This window comes from Polyodon spathula, chromosome 1 (genome assembly GCF_017654505.1).
Source record: "Polyodon spathula isolate WHYD16114869_AA chromosome 1, ASM1765450v1, whole genome shotgun sequence".
Classification (NCBI taxonomy): Eukaryota; Metazoa; Chordata; class Actinopteri; order Acipenseriformes; family Polyodontidae; genus Polyodon; species Polyodon spathula.
Genome location: NC_054534.1, coordinates 9,407,926 through 9,427,442, shown reverse-complemented (window position 1 = coordinate 9,427,442; position 19,517 = coordinate 9,407,926). Strand labels below are relative to the sequence as shown.

General features: G+C 42.0%; 1 protein-coding gene across 2 annotated transcripts; it reads left to right on the top strand.

Annotated features, from left to right (window-relative positions):
* Positions 1–969: 969 nt before the first annotated feature.
* LOC121313765 (metaxin-3-like) lies at positions 970–16,724 on the top strand. 2 transcript variants are annotated; one of them, XM_041246564.1, is made up of 9 exons: positions 971–1,094; positions 2,899–2,968; positions 6,455–6,531; positions 7,959–8,051; positions 8,535–8,717; positions 10,068–10,144; positions 10,525–10,682; positions 12,563–12,651; positions 13,037–16,724. In XM_041246564.1, the coding sequence occupies exons 1-9, from the start codon at positions 1,014–1,016 to the stop codon at positions 13,139–13,141; spliced, it is 933 nt and encodes a 310-aa protein (XP_041102498.1). In that variant the 5' UTR covers positions 971–1,013; the 3' UTR covers positions 13,142–16,724. The 2 variants fall into 2 exon arrangements, with proteins under 2 accessions (XP_041102502.1, XP_041102498.1); XM_041246568.1 differs by lacking the exon at positions 12,563–12,651 and having other exon boundaries at positions 970–1,094; positions 13,037–13,129.
* Positions 16,725–19,517: the final 2,793 nt, after the last annotated feature.

Below are 19,517 nucleotides of genomic sequence, written 5' to 3'. Positions count from 1 at the left end.
CAGAAGGGGTTCTCTGAACAACACTTCTTAATGCACAAGTCAATGTAGTACAAGACACAAAGAAGAAAGCTGATGATAATAGTATTTATAAAAAGTTGTCATTAAATGATCTCTAAGTGTCAAAACACCTTAATTTACTTGCTTCTAAAAGGTATAACAGAACCCACTATATCTCAGTATGAAAAATGAGAATGAAAACAAAGAAGAGATTAAATACTTTAACAGGACAAAAACAAATGCATTTAAAAATGTTAAAAGATTAAACAAATAAGAAATGCCCTATCCAATATGCAGTACTTGCACTTCAGTTGATTTCTGCAGACAGCTGTTTGCTGGTCGCATGTGTGCAGTGACCTGTGCTAAGAAAACACTTGAACAACCTCACATCACTACTGTTCAAAGATCAAAAAGTCAACACAATATAGAGTTACAGATCAGTTTAGGGAAGATTTTTTATCAGACATTCAAAGGGTTCAGACCTAAAGAGGATTCATTTTCACATGGGCATTATCCATTAATTTTGAAAGCTAGGGTTCTGAGACAGTTACCAAGATAGTTACCAATATGCAAATACCGTCTATAACAATATCTATAATGAATCATCATGGTTTTTATGAAGTTCCCCTCTTTAATATCAGTAAGTCTGAATCTGAGGTAAACTACTCTATTGGTAAACTACCTCCAGATTCTAGACATAGCGCCAAATTTGCCCCCGTTGTTTCTGTTTTTAGTATTCACCTCCACTTTACGATATGCATGTGTATTAATATAAAATGTATTTGTTTATTCTCCAGTGCGCTTGGCTTTAAGAAAACGTTTAGAGGAATTTTGCACCAGCTTTACAGATTATCTTAAGTGGCAACATTTTTGTGCAGTTTAAATGACCCACTCAAACAAGCCCGCTGTTTGGTCTGAGCAGCAGGTACACGACATTGAAGTGCGGTGAACGGCCAGCAGAAGAGAACAGGCTTCCCTTCTGCAGCTGCAAGTGTTTCCTGTGCAGTGAAGTAAAAATGGCGACTCCCATGGAACTGAGCTGCTGGGGAGGAGACTGGGGTCTGCCTTCTATTCACACTGACTCTCTAATTGTCATGGTAACTGCTCTTATTACAAATACATCGACGTGTTCTAAATTAAAGATCGATTTACATTTCAGAGAAAATATAATTATTAATATTATTTTGTATGTGGCGTCACGGTACGTATTTAAATACAGTACCTACTAACTTACGTTAGTATTTGCGATTGGATGCAGCAATTAAAGCGCAATTTGTAAATATATTTTTGTGCGTTGAAAAAGAGGGTAGATATAAGTAACAAAAGTTTGTGTTGTGACGTGTTCGGGTTATGTCCCTTTTTTCCAAGGTCAACCTTCGTCTTCTTCAAAAAATGATTTAACTGGAATCGTAGTTTTGGAATCGTAGGTCTATGTATATTAATAAATAAATAAATAAACAGTTTATTATTTTTACAAACCAAAAAAAAAATTACTTGTCAAATAACTAGCCTGCATGAAAAATTGCGCAGCGAATTGTTTCATAATGCTGCAAATCTGTACATCTTACTATTCAAATAACACTATGTAACATTACTGCAATGTATTCTGAAAACACAAAAATGTTTGGAAATGTTAATTTCTACTGCTGTTGTGTAAGTTAGACACTTCTTGTCGAGGTCTCCAGTAGGTAATGTAGCTTTTCTGTGATGCAAGTCGTCAGACTAGCCAGTTATTCATCATGTTACTTTATTCTTTTGTTTCTGACGAAGTACAGTTTAGAAGGTTATCCTGGAGATTGCTTAAGACAAAGCCACATTCAACTTGTTGGCTACACATTTGAAAATTGTGGTGAAAAGCCGTTGGCATAGAATTTAGCTGAATATGTTTAGTGCTCATTTCTACCATGCTAACAGGCTGCTATATTTTGCAGGTGAATGATACTGTTGAAACAAGAATAATATGTTATCAAAAAATGTTTAGAACTCACCATGCATATGAATATGTTATAATCCTGCTTTAAAAGCCAAATCAATTTATCCAAGCAAAAAACACATTGGATAGACTTACTAAAACTGCAAAAAGATACTATACCAGCGATAAATATGTAATTGTCCCACGTTATCCCTATTTTACAAAGTGCCAAATAACAAAACACACTCACTAATTATGCAATTATGTAATGCAAACACTGCATATTATGTAAAATAAATAAATACATCTTCTTTGTATCATAGTTGTTGTTTTAGTATGTATTACTATACTCTCTAAGCCGGTAGTTATGGTCAGAGACATACAGTTATACCAAGTTTATTTCTACTATGGAATAGCTCTATTTACTGCTTAATATTAGTATTTATATGCAGTAGTTAAATACTGTACACCAGTTACTATTCGGTATTGTACTGTAAGTAGTTGTTAAGAAGGATGAAGTCAGATAATGCTGTTTGGTATTTCTTTGCACTGCTTAATTTGATACTTAAGTTCTTTGTGACAGCAGTACCAAGGTACTACAAACATCCATAGCAACTAAGAAGTTCATTGGTACGTTAGGGGAAGTTTTTGCTTAGCAACTACCATGAGACTCTCTTCAGGGCTGGACTTTCTGACCACTATCGCAGTTGTGTGGATACCTGTTTCAGTACAGATCTAGACACTCTTAACAACACATGTGTATCAAACGTTTATACACTCGAAATCAGCAGTCAAAACTGATCTTCTTTTCTTTTTGCTCTTGTTATTCATGTCTTGCTGAAGAAGCAAGATAGCCCCAGTTCTTCATAACGTGAGCCCCTTATTCTGACTTGACTGTTTGTATGCTATTTGATTTTTTGTGTAACACTGCTATTTAGTCAGCATTTCTAGTGATGCTTGATGTAATCTTTTTATTTAATTTTTTCTAGGCATATGCCAAATTTTCTGGGGCTGAGCTGAAAATCCAGACTATTGATTGGACGTGGAAGACATTAACAGGTGCCAGTAGTTTTACAGTTCTGTGAGAAATATTGACTGCTTCCTCGATTGTTTGTATGCACTTGATGCAGGCTGTAGAAAGTCAATTACTGTACATTGAATTGTATCACAGTCACCAGCTTCAAGCTTAACAACCAATATCTTTAGTGATTACTCTAGAATGAATGTCAAAGCCTCATTTCCAGTGCGAGCTGGCTCTGGCCAAGAAAAACATGTTTCAGTGCTTTTTCTATACGTTGACAGTCTCGCAGTCTCTTGTCCTGCATCAAAAGGTCACTGGGGGATTATGGGATAGCATTATACTGTGTTTTAAAGAAACCCGTAACAGTACTACATTCAGAAAATAAACTGCCTGAGCAATGGATGCCGCACAGCTCCCGTTCACTGTGCCTGGGTGAGCAATGGATACCTCACAGCGCCCGTTCACTGTGCCTGGGTGAGCAATGGATACCGCACAGCGCCCGTTCACTGTGCCTGGGTGAGCAATGGATACCGCACAGCGCCCGTTCACTGTGTCGGGGTGAGCAATGGATGCCGCACAGCGCCCGTTCACTGTGCCTGGATGAGCAATGGATACCGCACAGCGCCCGTTCACTGTGTCTGGATGAGCAATGGATACCACACAGCGCCCGTTCACTGTGTCGGGGTGAGCAATGGATGCCGCACAGCGCCCGTTCACTGTGTCTGGATGAGCAATGGATACCGCACAGCGCCCGTTCACTGTGTCTGGGTGAGCAATGGATACCGCACAGCGCCCGTTCACTGTGTCTGGATGAGCAATGGATACCGCACAGCGCCCGTTCACTGTGCCTGGGTGAGCAATGGATGCCGCACAGCGCCCGTTCACTGTGCCTGGGTGAGCAATGGATGCCGCACAGCGCCCGTTCACTGTGCCTGGGTGAGCAATGGATACCGCACAGCGCCCGTTCACTGTGTCTGGATGAGCAATGGATACCACACAGCGCCCGTTCACTGCCTGGGTGAGCAATGGCTGCCGCACAGCGCCCGTTCACTGTGCCTGGGTGAGCAACGGATGCCGCACAGCGCCCGTTCACTGTGTCTGGATGAGCAATGGATGCCGCACAGCGCCCGTTCACTGTGCCTGGATGAGCAATGGATGCCGCACAGCGCCCGTTCACTGTGCCTGGGTGAGCAATGGATGCCGCACAGCGCCCGTTCACTGTGTCTGGATGAGCAATGGATGCCGCACAGCGCCCGTTCACTGTGTCGGGATGAGCAATGGATACCGCACAGCGCCCGTTCACTGTGTCTGGATGAGCAATGGATACCGCACAGCGCCCGTTCACTGTGTCTGAGCAATGGATGACAGCGCCCGTTCACTGTGACTGGGTGAGCAATGGATACCGCACAGCGCCCGTTCACTGTGCCTGGATGAGCAATGGATACCGCACAGCGCCCGTTCACTGTGCCTGGATGAGCAATGGATGCCGCACAGCGCCCGTTCACTGTGTCTGGGTGAGCAATGGATGCCGCACAGCGCCCGTTCACTGTGCCTGGGTGAGCAATGGATGCCGCACAGCGCCCGTTCACTGTGCCTGGGTGAGCTGGATGCCGCACAGCGCCCGTTCACTGAGAGCAATGGATGCCGCACAGCGCCCGTTCACTGTGTCTGGATGAGCAATGGATACCGCACAGCGCCCGTTCACTGTGTCGGGATGAGCAATGGATACCGCACAGCGCCCGTTCACTGTGTCAGCGCCCGTTCACCGGATGCACAGCGCCCGTTCACTGTGATGAGCAATGGATGCCGCACAGCGCCCGTTCACTGTGCCTGGATGAGCAATGGATGCCGCACAGCGCCCGTTCACTGTGTCTGGGTGAGCAATGGATGCCGCACAGCGCCCGTTCACTGTGCCTGGGTGAGCAATGGATGCCGCACAGCGCCCGTTCACTGTGTCTGGGTGAGCAATGGATGCCGCACAGCGCCCGTTCACTGTGTCTGGGTGAGCAATGGATGCCGCACAGCGCCCGTTCACTGTGCCTGGGTGAGCAATGGATGCCGCACAGCGCCCGTTCACTGTGCCTGGGTGAGCAATGGATGCCGCACAGCGCCCGTTCACTGCGCCTGGGTGAGCAATGGATGCCGCACAGCGCCCGTTCACTGTGTCTGGGTGAGCAATGGATGCCGCACAGCGCCCGTTCACTGCGTCTGGATGAGCAATGGATGCCGCACAGCGCCCGTTCACTGCGCCTGGGTGAGCAATGGATGCCGCACAGCGCCCGTTCACTGTGCCTGGGTGAGCAATGGATGCCGCACAGCGCCCGTTCACTGTGCCTGGGTGAGCAATGGATGCCGCACAGCGCCCGTTCACTGTGCCTGGGTGAGCAATGGATGCCGCACAGCGCCCGTTCACTGTGCCTGGGTGAGCAATGGATACCGCACAGCGCCCGTTCACTGTGTCTGGGTGAGCAATGGATACCGCACAGCGCCCGTTCACTGTGTCTGGATGAGCAATGGATACCGCACAGCGCCCGTTCACCGTGCCTGGATGAGCAATGGATGCCGCACAGCGCCCGTTCACCGTGTCTGGATGAGCAATGGATACCGCACAGCGCCCGTTCACCGTGTCTGGATGAGCAATGGATCCCGCACAGCGCCTGTTCACTGTGTCTGGATGTCACAGTCAGCCCACGCTGTTAAAATCATTTTCATTTCTTCGTTCTACCACATGCCTCCACAATTACAGTACGGCATAAAACAAAACAAGAAAGCAATCCTATAAACTAATTGTGGGAGGGGTGTGGGTAATTCATTGACTAGGAGACAGACAGGTGTACTTGAAAACACCACACAGGTGCCCAGTTTTATTTGCAAACAGTTCTTGCTTTTTCCGGCAGAGGGCACTGCTGACCGTGGGCTGCCTATCAACGATGATAGACAGCACCACGGAAATACCACAGCTGGTACGTGAACAGCAAGTGCACTCGCAGGTGCTCAAAGAAATAATAATGAAAACAGAAGGTGAAAAGAACAATGGAAAATAAAACAGTAATAAAACTACAAATAAAAGGTGCTGCACTCGGCAGCGTTATCCCGGTCGCCACTACCCGCACGACCCGGATCACCGTCCTACTCTGTAGGCTAACTAGCCTGTTCTTTCACAATACGCTGGGGTCAGCCCAAGGGTTCCCCGCTCTCTCTGTCTCGCTATGAAACTTTTTGTTTCGCCTGATTCCCGGTCCTGGATCAGAGCTTCCGCACTCTCGTTGCGTCTAAGTGGGCAGACCTGAGGAAACAGCAGAGCATTTTTTATAGGGCTAGCAATCTGCCAAGACTCGCCTCTCAGCCATTCAGAGAGGGGGAAAGTCCACACACCCACTTTCCCACCTCCCCGTGTCACTGCCATGACTCACAGGCGGTTGTTGGACGACTGTCGCCCTCTTCCTGCAGCCCGTGAACACGTCAGCAGAGTCAGCACAGATCTCTCCCTGTTACACTAATATTTTCTTACTGTCTGTTTTCAGGGACTGTACCAGCATTGAACTTGGAAGATGCTGTTGTGACCAAACCTGCACACATTGTGAACTATTTAAGGAAACAGGTTTGTATTCTATACTGCTGTGTTAAAAATTCAGGCCCTAACATTTTGCTCAATGCAGAATTGAGGGATAACAAGTCTCTATTTTATTACATTTGTTTGAGCCAGAATCACGTCTGTATGAAGTAGATTATACAAAACCTATCAGATGTACTACTGTGCTGTTACCTATCTTCTCAGTTTCTATAACATAACCTATGAGATGTACTGCTGTGCTGTTTCCTATCTTCCCAAATTCCTTGAAATTCCTTCCTTTTTTTTTTTTTGTGGAATAATGAACTGTTAAAATACTTGACTGCAGTTCCGGAATTAGTTTCTGGTCAGGTAGAAGTGGATGGGTGCAGCATCAAGTCAGTGGAGGCCCGTATTATAACTCCAGAGCTAAGTGTTCAATTACAAGATCAGGAGCACAGTGTTCAGTTATAAGGTCAGGAGCACAGTGTGCAGTTATAAAATCAGGAGCACAATGTTTGTTTATAAGCTCATACCCTGTAATTGAGGTGAGGCTTGTCTAAAGCCTAGTCTTGATGTTAACTCCATTTCATATCTGCTGGAGAACTGCCTATGTGGGAGAATGGGCATCCAGCTACAGTAACTTTACTGTAATAATAGAAAAAAAAGATTTGCAGACGTGTTGGTAATAAATAAGAAGTAGGATATTATTATTATTATTATTAATAATAATAATAATAATAATAATAATTTTATAATTATAGCTCTGCACTTTGCATCGTGCTGTTCGTCTGCACAAACGAACATCATTTCATACTTATAATAATAATCATAAAAGCATCAAATATTCAAGGATTGCTCAGATCACCCTGCAGGAGCTGTGTCTCTCCAGTATGGGAAAACAAAGGAACGCCATAGCACAGGATTAAAGTACGACTGGCTTATTAAAGTGGCTGTTCACGCTATATTGCTATACTCGTGGCAATAGTCTAGTTTAGCGTATGTCTATCTTACGACTGTACCTTATATTTTCAAGTTTTTATTTTTCTCGTAATCAGCTGCTCCTCACACCATGACATCAACAGACCAATGTTTGAGTCCACCAGCTAGAACAACAGGGGGGATTTTTTTTATAGAGTAGTCTGATAACATACTGATAACTCTAATGTTTAATTTATAGCTGTGGTGGTGGATGTGTGTTACTAATATACTTGTTTCACTTTGCAAGTTGTATGTCCTATTTTTCGTAAAATGTACAAAAGGATTGCTCAGATCACCCTGCAGGAGCCGTGTCCCTCCAGTATGGGAAAACAAAGGAACGCCATAGCACAGGATTAAAGTACGACTGGCTTATTAAAGTGGCTGTTTCTTAACAAGGTTTACAGCATGCAAATTCAAGGAAATGTCTGCCACTCAACAGAATATGGTTGACCGGTTTGGGGAAAAACACGACTCACTGAAATGTTCTTGTTTTACAGAAATACAATGTTGACTACGACTTAACAGCTAAGCAGGGAGCCGACACTCTGGCCTATATTGCACTACTGGAGGAGAAGCTGCACCCAGCCCTGGTAAACATCAATACAAAAGTCACAAAAAGGAGGTTTTATAGAACGAAATCCAGAACCTGAATAGTGATGATATTTCCTTGTCTGTTAAACACTGTTACATGTGTAATTCCCCAGATTATGTACTGTAAAATAATAGTAAAGCCAGGTATTTTACAGGATACATTGCCAGTAGATATCTTATAAAGAGCATGTTTAACAAACACTTTTTAATTCAGTTTTAAAGAACTCATCATTTACAATGTGAAAAGGGAGTCTTGTAACCACTAATCACAATGTATCTCTTGCTCTGGGCCTAAATGAAACCAAAGTCAGCAGTGGTTGCACACTAATGAGTTTCTGAAGCCTCCTGGATTGTATAAAGCAGTGTTACCAGCTCACAGCGGGTAAAGAGTTCTAGGCCAGACTGCAGTGCTTCCAATGGGAAATGTGAGTGCCCCAATATAATGTGCTAGCTTTGCTGATTTGTGACTGCCTTCCTTCCAGCTGCACACTTTCTGGGTTGATGCTGAAAACTACTCCAGTGTAACCAGGCCATGGTTTGCTTCCAGAACCCCGTTTCCATTGAACTTTTACCTGCCATGTAGGCAATCCAGTGCAGCGCTAAACCGGATTCTTCTGACCAAAGGGGAACCTCCATTGCATAGCATCACTGAAGTCGAGGCAAAGGTAATACCTGCCTATATCAAAGTTCTGATTCAAACTGCAGGAGCCAGCAGACAGGTAGCACAGGTTGGCATGTCAGTGTTTACTGATTCAGACTGCAGGAGCCAGCAGACAGGTAGCACAGGTTGGCATGTCAGTGTTTATTAGTAGTGGGTCATTAACTGTATGCATGACCTGCCAGTATGTGTCCTTATTAACCACTTTATTCACTGATGAAAAATGACAGTAAAATCTTTTTCGTTATTCCTGTAATTTCTATATTTTGTACAGCCATTCAAGACCCCACAGAGACTGGATTGTTTAATGTTCATTGTTATATTTGGAATTTAGATACAAAGCTTCTGTCTGCATGGCATTGCAAATCTTTGCGAAGAAGGCAAACATTCAAACAATCTGCACACAAGATGTGAACCTGACACACAGATGTATTAATGACCAGTGTGAGAAATGAAAATGATAAATAATTACTTAAGTCTACAAAAACTGAAGACTTTCAAAGGAATGCAGTTCTGTGTAATCTTAGCATAATGGATCATTTACCAAAATGCAAGGCAGTGTATGTGAGCCTCTGGGATTAGGTGAAGTTCTCATGCCCTTTCATCTCATGGTTTATGGCAGCCCAGTCTGAACTCCTGATGTAATCACTGCATGCCCAGCCATTCATTGTAAAACACATCATTGATCAAGTCAGATGCCTTAGAGAGATTGATGGAGGCTGTCTGTGTAGATCACAACTGTCTACATTTAAAAACATACGGTAGTGGGTTCTATATTTCAAAGGATATGGTTTCTTCACACAGTGTCAGCATCATCAGTCATGGGCTGATTATCTGGGTGATGCAGCATGTGCTGGTGTGGGATTTCAAGGCTTTTCATTGTCTTTCTGCACATTATACCCTGTGCTAGTTTGGTTTGTTTTTCCCCAAAAGGGGGAATCACGCACAGAGAAAATGTTGGCTATTGTTGCTTGTTCTCCCAGCAGGCATTGCTGCCAGGTGTCACCTTATGGCTAGTTCTTAAAATGGTACACGAAAGAAATCAGTTCACATTCTTGAAAGAAACTGGGACCTAACCTAGTGAATAAAACTGGAGACGCATGTTGAGAAAATATAAAACACAGTTCTAAGAAAAACCTCAGCTTGTTAGTGTTCCTGTTTCTCCCTTAGGTAAGCATGATGTTAATTCTTTGTGGCTTTGTGGAAGTGACTGCTGTTTGTGGCATTAATGCATTATGGGTGATTTGTATTTAAAGGAACATGTCAGTCAGATTTTCCAAACCCATTATGTACAAAACCTAACCAACACATTTGTTTTTTTGGGGGGTTTGTCAAATTTGGCTTTTTGTGTCATTAGATTTACAGTGATGCCAAGGAGTGCCTAAATCTTCTATCGCACAGACTGGGGACATCCCAGTACTTCTTTGGGAACAAGTGAGTACTCTTAGCATTCCGTGCTTTCAAATAGTCACTCCTCAAAAGGAGTAAATTACTGTATATGAGTCCTGTGGAGGGTGAACACTTTGTAGTGTCAAATAAACCTGGTAGCATGCTAGCCATGGTTACATTAAACCTATAATAACGTACATAAACCTGGTAGCATGCTAGCCATGGTTACATTAAACCCTTAATAACTCACAGAAACCTAGTAACATGCTAGCCATGGTTACGTTAAACCCTTAATAACTCACAGAAAATCTAAATATTCTCAGCCCCCTGAGCTCATATGTTAGTTACATCTCAGTCAGTTTGTTAACCCTACTGTGTAATTCAATTCAGTTATTTTATTTACACAATGTTTACCACATGTTCAGGCCTACCAGCCTGGATGCCTTTGTGTTTGGATTCCTTGCACCTCTGCATAAAGCACATCTCCCCAGTGGGCAGCTTCAGCAGCACCTCAAACAGCTCCCCAGCCTGGCTCACTTCTGTGACAATATTATCAGCACCTACTTCGTTCAGAACGACTCGGGTAAGGAAATGCATAAGTAAGGCTGTGTTTGTTTTACAGTTATCAGATTTCATGAGTTCCATGAAAATGTACCCAATGCCATGTAATATGTAGTTCCCAGTGAAAATTTCCATTTGTAAAATAGTAGTTTAAATATACATATTTTTTATCACCTAAAAATAAGTAGAGCTAATGTTTGCCTTGTTGAAGCACTTGCCTGCTACTCTGCATTAGGAACCTGGCAGCCAGTTTAGTTTGCTTCTGGTAAATGATTGAACACACTGCACGATTTCTTTAAAATTTCTTCAAAGACCGGAAATTTTTCTGTTAAAGATCGCTGTACAGTAATAACTTGAGAAAATTATCAATTTTGAATGTGGCAATACCATTTTTTCTGCTTTAATAAATATTAGGTTTAATCATGAAGTATCTTGAAATACGATTTCTCCACCGTGAAATAAACAACATTTACTGTGATAAAAATACAGCCCTATCCATACTGTATGTTTGCAGTCTGTTTGCCACAGACTGCTGTAATGGGACCTTGTTAATTCTGTACTCTTGTACCATATCACATATACAATGTATTTTGTATTATTTACAAGCTACCTGATGAGAAGGGTTAGAAACTCCTACTTCAAAAGTACCTTCACATTTAAAGAGTATTATTTAAATGATCCGAGGCCAGGAGTACAAGCACGAGGACTTAGCCCCCTGTTAAATAGATGGATCATAATGCCAACTCCTAATAGTACAGACTCCATTGATTCAGTCAGTCAGTTTATTGCATATTTAGCACAGGCTCGATTTCTCTCATTCCCGGCACTTGGTAATTCCAGTAATACAGTACAGCCGAATGAGGGGAGTGCAGGGCTAGAGCGAGCTTCTAATGCCTTGCGTAAAACACTATGTTCTGTATACAGATAACCAGACATGTTGACTAAATACCATTTACAGATATGTGTTTTACTCAGTAACGCATTTAGCTCCCAGGAAGCATAGGTTCTTCTAATAGCATGAGGCAAAAGCACTTTCTGGAAAAAGTATTTTTGTGCGTCCAATGGGGCATGCATGAGGATAACGATCCGAAGCCGAATATGACCAGATTTAGTTTTTCTAAAATTGTCAAGAAACCCCCAGCCGACTGGGTTACTAGTATCTTTATCACAATGGGATTGTTTTTTGAATGCCCCCTTTGGTTACAGTGGGCATATCTCATTTGGATTCTTCATTATTAGATGAAGAGGACTATTTCTGCTGGTTTGTAGTCACTCGGATGCAGGCAGAGGGAAGGAAGCCTAGCTCTCTGTGCACCTCTAGCTGACTTCTCAGTAGTTACAGGGAGGCTGGTAGATAAACATCTGGAAAAAGGTTGTGAATAATTAGCTGCTTTCGTAGTCGATGCTTTGAGTTTAAGGGTTACAAAGTACAGGATTTGTTTCTTGTAAACAACTTAAGAAAATGAGTAAAAATGTTCCAAAATTGAGCCATTAAAGTAGTAAAACAGTAATTACAGTGTTTTAGTTTTTTTTTTCTTCCTTTGAATCAACTTGTAATCAGTATTTAGGGATGTGCATAGATCAGGCACTGGGATAAAAGAGCAAAGTGACCGTGGGCAGAACTACAAATTACTCTGTGTTTTGTGTTTTGTACAATGACCACATTCCTCCAACGAAGCAACACTTTGAAGCTGAAGCATGTGGACTGCACCATTAGTAGATGAGCTTACTGTGATGCTGCAGAAAGGGTCACTATAAGTAGAACCCAGTTGCTTTGTGTTTTTGCTAACCTGCCTGAAGTGTGTGTGTCGTTCGAGTTGCTTTTGATGCCTCTTATTGTAAGCTGTTTTCTTTGCTGTAGCCCGCTTCGTTCTTTCATCTTGTTTCTGTCTTGGCTTGCAGGCTTGTCTCCCGCTGGCCAGGACACAGTAGATGCAAATCTGCAGAAACTGACGCAGCTTGTAAATAAGGAGTCCAACTTAATAGAAAAGGTCAAATTCAGCTTTGCTTGTGTTTTCTGACTGCTGTTTTATCTTCCTGTTATATTGAACTTTTTCTTTATAATTTGTGCTATAGTGGTGTGGTGCTAAGATTTGCCAAAAAAGTAGCGTGTACTTATTTTCATGATTTATTAACACGCTATTTCAGTTAATTAATTGGCAGTACAGTAATTGTTTTACTTACTACTAACAAGAGATTTGATATAAACGTTTCCCTTTAGTTAAATATCCATTTGGAACACTTAATCTGAAGTGTTAATGTATTGTGTTGTACTAAATACTGATGACATCTGAGTCTTTAACAGTTTTCATCCAGTTTTCTATTCACTTTTATTAATGTGCCATATTAATGAATTCCTTCATTATTTTTGTACAGATGGATGACAATCTCCGCAGCAGTCCTCAGCACAGACCGAGACGGTTGACTAATTTGAAAGCCTCCCTTGTAGCTGAGGAAAGCATCTCCTCAACACCTGCCTGACTGTGAACAGCTCTGCCTTTGTTTCAGGATTCCGATGATAGAATATCAGTGCAGCCTCGGACCTGAGGAAGCATGATTGTAGATCCCAACACCCTGATCTCAGCAGAGAGGACTCGCCCTGAACTCGATCCTACTGGGGGAAGCCTGGCAGCTCAAAACAAACAGCAGTCTTAATCCAACTAGTGTTTCAGATATCTCTGTACAGCATGCTTCAAAGATCAACTTAACATAACATACAGGCAGATGTGTAGCTTTGTTTTACTGGTCTGGATCAGAGAAGGTTAATGAGTTTGATCCAGTGGCAGAATCTATATGCTGTTTGTAGGAACATTTTTGCAGTTTCACAGATAACATTTGTTAATTTAATCAAAGCTTCAATTATTTTCATAGTATAACTATGATTTAAAATGAATGTATGGAGCCAAGTGATATGTTTCTGGGATCCACATATTTCTCACACATTTTTATGGTTTAATAAGTTTTTGTCTAGTCTTGTTTTGTTTGCCTTATAGCCCAATTTCTAGCCTCAACACACATGGGTTCAGGAACCTCTCTCCTCAGTTAGCTTGATCCTGAGTCTGCAGTTCTCCACTCCGAGGCCCGGTACGTTGGGTGGGTCTGTCCATTGTCAGGATCACACAATTTGCAACTTCATCTCAGTAGAAAGCCATCATAGATGTTTTTTTTTAAGATAGCTGATGGACCATTTTGCACACGTTCAGGTTGGCTGCTGGACCATTTTGCACACGTTCAGGTTGGCTGATGGACCATTTTGCACGCTGTACATATTGAGAAGCATGAATATGACCCGACACTCCTTCCCTGAAAGGTCATGTGTGATACAGTGTCTGGCATGATGGAATGTGTAGCTCTTTAGTTTTATTCTGTGTCATTGAAGGCGTTCTGTATGAAGGAGTCAGGAAGCTGTTTGTTGCTTTTCAGGTAACTTGGAAGAAAGATTTGATTATGCTACACAAATCTGATCGGGACAAGGAAGTGCCTTGGCTGTTTCCATGGATATTCTGCCTTCATTGTCAGAAAGTGAAGACTTTATTATTTGATTAAGCAACTCTGGGGAGTATCTTGCACTGGAATTCACCCTCCTGTCACTAATGTTTGAAGCACAATATGGAATCCACAAAGTGATGCTGATTTCTCAAATCTGCCTTTTTGTTCAACAAACTGTGGACAGATATACTGAACCTTCGAACTGAAGTATTAGACACTGCTAGGCTCATAAGGTTTGTAAGAACTGGATTATTCAAGATAAATATCTTAAGTGTTAAGCAAACTCAAATTAAAACATTGAGTCTCAAGACAGTCCGTTCCACAAAGTATATTTACATCAAACTACTATAGGGCAAAGTTCTCTATTTTTTTATTTTTGTTTTGTGGCGGGGGAGGGTTACCAGTATATTTTTTTACCCTGCAGAATTATTGTAGCATTGAATCAACTAATTTACCTCAGAACTAGAATGTACTGCAAATTAATGACTAGATCACACTATTCTTGTAATTCAGGAGTAGGGCTGTTTGAATTTCAAGTAATAGTCATTACATAATCTTTACTACAGATTGGAATGTAAAGCATACTGTATGTACATTGGCTGTATGATTTGATCTGCAACATTAGATACAGAAAAACGCTTGACCTTACTCTATGGATGGAACTATTCTTGTTAGATCAATTGATCATTTTATATGACGTATCTATATATCAGTAACCCATCCATTGTTGCATGTTTAAGCACTGTATTTTCTTATAATACTTTTTCATTTTCAATAACATTTGGTTAGCTTATGAAAATATGTGGCCCTGAAAAGTAAAAACATATTTCTGGTGCCCAAGTCATGAACGCTGATTGTGCAGAGCAACTTCATATTCATAATCGTGAACGCTGATTGTGCAAAGCAACTTCATATTCATAATCGTGAACACTGATTGTACAAAGCAGCTCCATATTCGTAATCGTGAACGCTGATTGTGCAAAGCAACTTCATATAATCGTGAACGCTGATTGTGCAAAGCAACTTCATATTCATAATCGTGAACGCTGATTGTGCAAAGCAGCTCCATATTCATAATCGTGAACGCTGATTGTGCAAAGCAACTTCATATAGTCGTGAACGCTGATTGTGCAAAGCAACTTCATATTCATAATCGTGAACGCTGGTTGTGCAAAGCAATTTCATATTCATAATCGTGAACGCTGATTGTGCAAAGCAACTCCATATTCATAATCGTGAACGCTGATTGTGCAAAGCTCAATATTCATAATCGTGAACGCTGATTGTGCAAAGCAACTTCATATTCATAATCGTGAACACTGATTGTGCAAAGCAGCTCCATATTCATAATTGTGAACGCTGATTGTACAAAGCAATTCCATATTGAACTCTGCTATGAAGCCCTATGGTTCTTGAGTTATCTTAAGAACTGCTTGTATAGTTGTGAGGAAACTTGCAAAAGGCCACTGTCTTCTCACGAGCGTAAGGGAATGTATGCATAGGTACATCATGACTTTCTGAGCCCTGGCTTTATATATATACAACTAATAACAAAATACCAGGCAGAGTGCAATATGTAAATTAGTGCTCGTTACTTTTAATGCAGTACACATGCACTGGTCAGTAGTGTAATCTTTATATAATAGTCTTGCTAGCTACAGTAAGGAACAGTCTGCTAATCCTGGTACTTTTTATGGCATTGGCAATAGCAGCCCATGGGACAAAGTCTGCTTGCCTGGTATTTTGTCCACTCTTTGGAGAGCATTAAAATAAATAGTTTGGATTGAACAAAGTCCCAGTCGTCATGAATTCCTTCCTTCTGCAGGGGAGATATGTGTGCAGTGGTACATCTTATTACTACTAGACAGAAACATAGTATGATTCAGTAATGAATGTCCTTCTTGCTGCCTTATGAATGATCACGTTGTGATTTAGTCATTGAGCAGTTTGTGTTCTTCAGCAATGCATGCACTTCATATTCTTTGGTTGCATTTCCAGATTTAGTTTTAGTTGTGTGTGTGTTTGTGTGTGTTGGTTCCTCACTCATAATAGTAATAATACTAATAATCTCATACTTGAATAACAATAATAGTAAATTGTTATTATTGGGTTTGAATGCTTATTGTTTTCCTTTGTTAGCAGTTATGTCTATGTTAATAGAGAGGTCGTTTTGGGATTGTACATATTTGAGGTCTGAATCCTTTTACAGGAAGTACATTGTGGTTTGCTGAAAGGCTAGCCTCCGATACATCAGGTGTTTTAACCAGGTTCTGAGCATGTGCTTCTGTTTCCTCTTGCTCTTTTTCCAAATATATTGGGAGGAGTTGTGTCCTGTATGTAGTAAAAGGTGTTTCAGTCTATGGAATGCGTTGAATTCTGTCAATAAAGAGCAAGGCAAGGTGAAGAATTTCTGCTCTTAATATGTTTAATGCTATACTTTTAACAAACAAATAACTTCCTAAGCACATTGTGTGTGACTGACTAACCTATAAGAAATAACAATAAAAAAAAAACAAACATACAAAATGAATTGTCAACTGCTTTGAATTCTATTTATTGAAGGTGTTTTGGACAGATATGTGATCATTATTGGTTCATTAAACTATTCACAATATTGATTCTTGTTTTATCAGTCATCGTGGTGTGATGTTATATCTTTAGAATACTTTCATATGAAATAGCATTAGGCTCTCAAAGTTTTTTGTTTTTTTTTTACCCTCAGAATCTTCATGTGCACAAAAGGGAAAAAAGCACTCGACATAGTTACCAAACAAGAAAATCGGACATTTAATTTAGAGTATAGGCTTTTTTGAAAAATTTAAAATTGCTCTTTTTTCTTCTCTGAATTAGAATATAATTTCACCCATTTCTGTCTTGTATAAATGTCTAGAATATTCTTTAAAATCTGTTGAATACTGCAATTCAAACAAACCTTGTGCAATTCAAACCACCTCTGCAACCCTCCGCTTGTGAGCACTGCCTCCCCTCCTCCACCTCTGCAACACATCCCGCTTGTGAGAGCACTGCCTCCCCTCCTCCACCTCTGCAACACACCCCGCTTGTGAGAGCACTGCCTCCCCTCCTCCACCTCTGCAACACACCCTCAGCTTGTGAGAGCACTGCCTCCCCTCCTCCACCTCTGCAGCACATCCCGCTTGTGAGAGCACTGCCTCCCCTCCTCCACCTCTGCAACACATCCCGCTTGTGAGAGCACTGCCTCCCCTCCTCCACCTCTGCAACACACCCTCCGCTTGTGAGAGCACTGCCTCCCCTCCTCCACCTCTGCAACACATCCCGCTTGTGAGAGCACTGCCTCCCCTCCTCCACCTCTGCAACACACCCTCAGCTTGTGAGAGCACTGCCTCCCCTCCTCCACCTCTGCAACACACACCCTCCGCTTGTGAGAGCACTGCCTCCCCTCCTCCACCTCTGCAACACATCCCGCTTGTGAGAGCACTGCCTCCCCTCCTCCACCTCTGCAACACATCCCGCTTGTGAGAGCACTTCCTCCCCTCCTCCACCTCTGCAACACACACCCTCCGCTTGTGAGAGCACTGCCTCCCCTCCTCCACCTCTGCAACACACACCCTCCGCTTGTGAGAGCACTGCCTCCCCTCCTCCACCTCTGCAACACACCCCCGCTTGTGAGAGCACTGCCTCCCCTCCTCCACCTCTGCAACACATCCCGCTTGTGAGAGCACTGCCTCCCCTCCTCCACCTCTGCAACACATCCCGCTTGTGAGAGCACTGCCTCCCCTCCTCCACCTCTGCAACACACCCCGCTTGTGAGAGAGAGCACTGCCGCCACACCTTAGAAATGTCTGGCAAGCAGAGAGCAAAAACAAGCCCTTAGCCAAATAAAGGGATAATTTTCATTATTCAATGTCTTACCTAATTATACGTTTTATGTGTTGTATTTTTCTGCTTGGATTGGTATTTGTCACCCTTTCTACCAAAAATTCCTTCTGAAAGGAAGTGTTGGAATATGGTATGCATGGTGAATTAAAAGCAGCAACAACAATTTTGAATCACACAGATCACACATAACAGGATATGCTAAGGAATTCGGCATTAGATGTCCATTATGCCTACAGCTAACATTTTGCCAAATGTTTCTTGCATGGAAAGTTCATTCCATGGTCTCTAAGAGAAAAACAACTTTATATTTCTTTATGAAAAGCATCTCAGAGCTGAGCCCTTCCTGTGGTGAAAAATGATTATAAAAACAGGTTGCTGCTGTACAAATGAGATATACCAGGCTCAATAACATTCCTGAAAGACATGCACAGATGATCTGTGTCCCAATACCTGGAATACAAAAAAAAAAAAAACAGGGGTCAAAAAGTAGGAATTTGTCAACTGGAAAAAGAAGAAAGACAGCTTCAGAAAACAAAGGACTGCACATCCTATATTCAGGCAACTGGGTCGTATTTATGGCACAAACAAGGGCTGCATCCACCAAATATAAGAAGGCAAGGTATACATTTTCCTGCAAGCAGGAACTCATTTTGGTTGTGTGCATTTCGAAAGACCTGAGGCAGAATTAATGCTGAGTTTCAGCAGCAGTTTAACAACCACCTTTGATGAAGTTGACACTTTTTTTTCTTGTCTGCAGAGAATGTTCAGACATGTAATGAGAGCCTTCATTAGCTTCACATGAGTTTACAGCGGAATAATAATAATAGGCATATTTACCTCGAATCGTTCCAGCAGAATCTGGATCACTCCCCTGCCTTCAAACAGCAATGCAAATAAGGTGTCATTTTCATCAAAAACCGGTGGTATCAACACATCATCTATTTAACTCTTTGTTCTAATGTAACTCCCTATCGCTTCCACACATATATCAACCTTGTTGGGTTCTGTAGTATACATATATCAACCTTGTAGGGTTCTAGGTCTGTTTATGAGCGGTAACAATAACCCTATAGATGCATTACGGGGGGGAACAATGTTCTTTGAATATCATAAAGCATTTTCTGCCAAAGCAGTCTCCATTTTAGCTACAGATCGTCGTGTTTTTAAAGCAATGCCCATCCATCCTTCTCTCTGTCATCTGTTCAGAATCAGCTGGCAAAACAACTTATACTTTGCCACACAACTCACCTTCGGCTGCCACAGTAGCCCAAAGATTTTCAACTCTCTCTGCTTAACTCTCATTGCGTTCCATTTATTCTGCATCACCTCGATGACTCCCTGCTAATATCTCCTCCCTCAGACCGTCCAACGCAAGCAATTTCCAATCTATAATCCTTATTTTCATGAATCGGTGTGCCGCTTTCTGAGAATAAAACCATCATCATCTTCCTCCATCCAAACAAGATTCAAACTTCCTCCATCACGAAGCATGACCTTCTATCCCTGTTCA

What these genes read in the sequence shown, in the direction of transcription:
- LOC121313765 (XM_041246564.1), top strand. Translation starts at nt 1,014, where the DNA reads ATGGCGACTCCCATGGAACTGAGCTGCTGGGGAGGAGACTGGGGTCTG. An exon ending in GACGTGGAAGACATTAACAG is followed by an intron (nt 2,969 to 6,454) that starts GTGCCAGTAGTT and finishes GTCTGTTTTCAG; the next exon opens with GGACTGTACCAGCATTGAAC. An exon ending in CTTCGTTCAGAACGACTCGG is followed by an intron (nt 10,683 to 12,562) that starts GTAAGGAAATGC and finishes CTTGGCTTGCAG; the next exon opens with GCTTGTCTCCCGCTGGCCAG.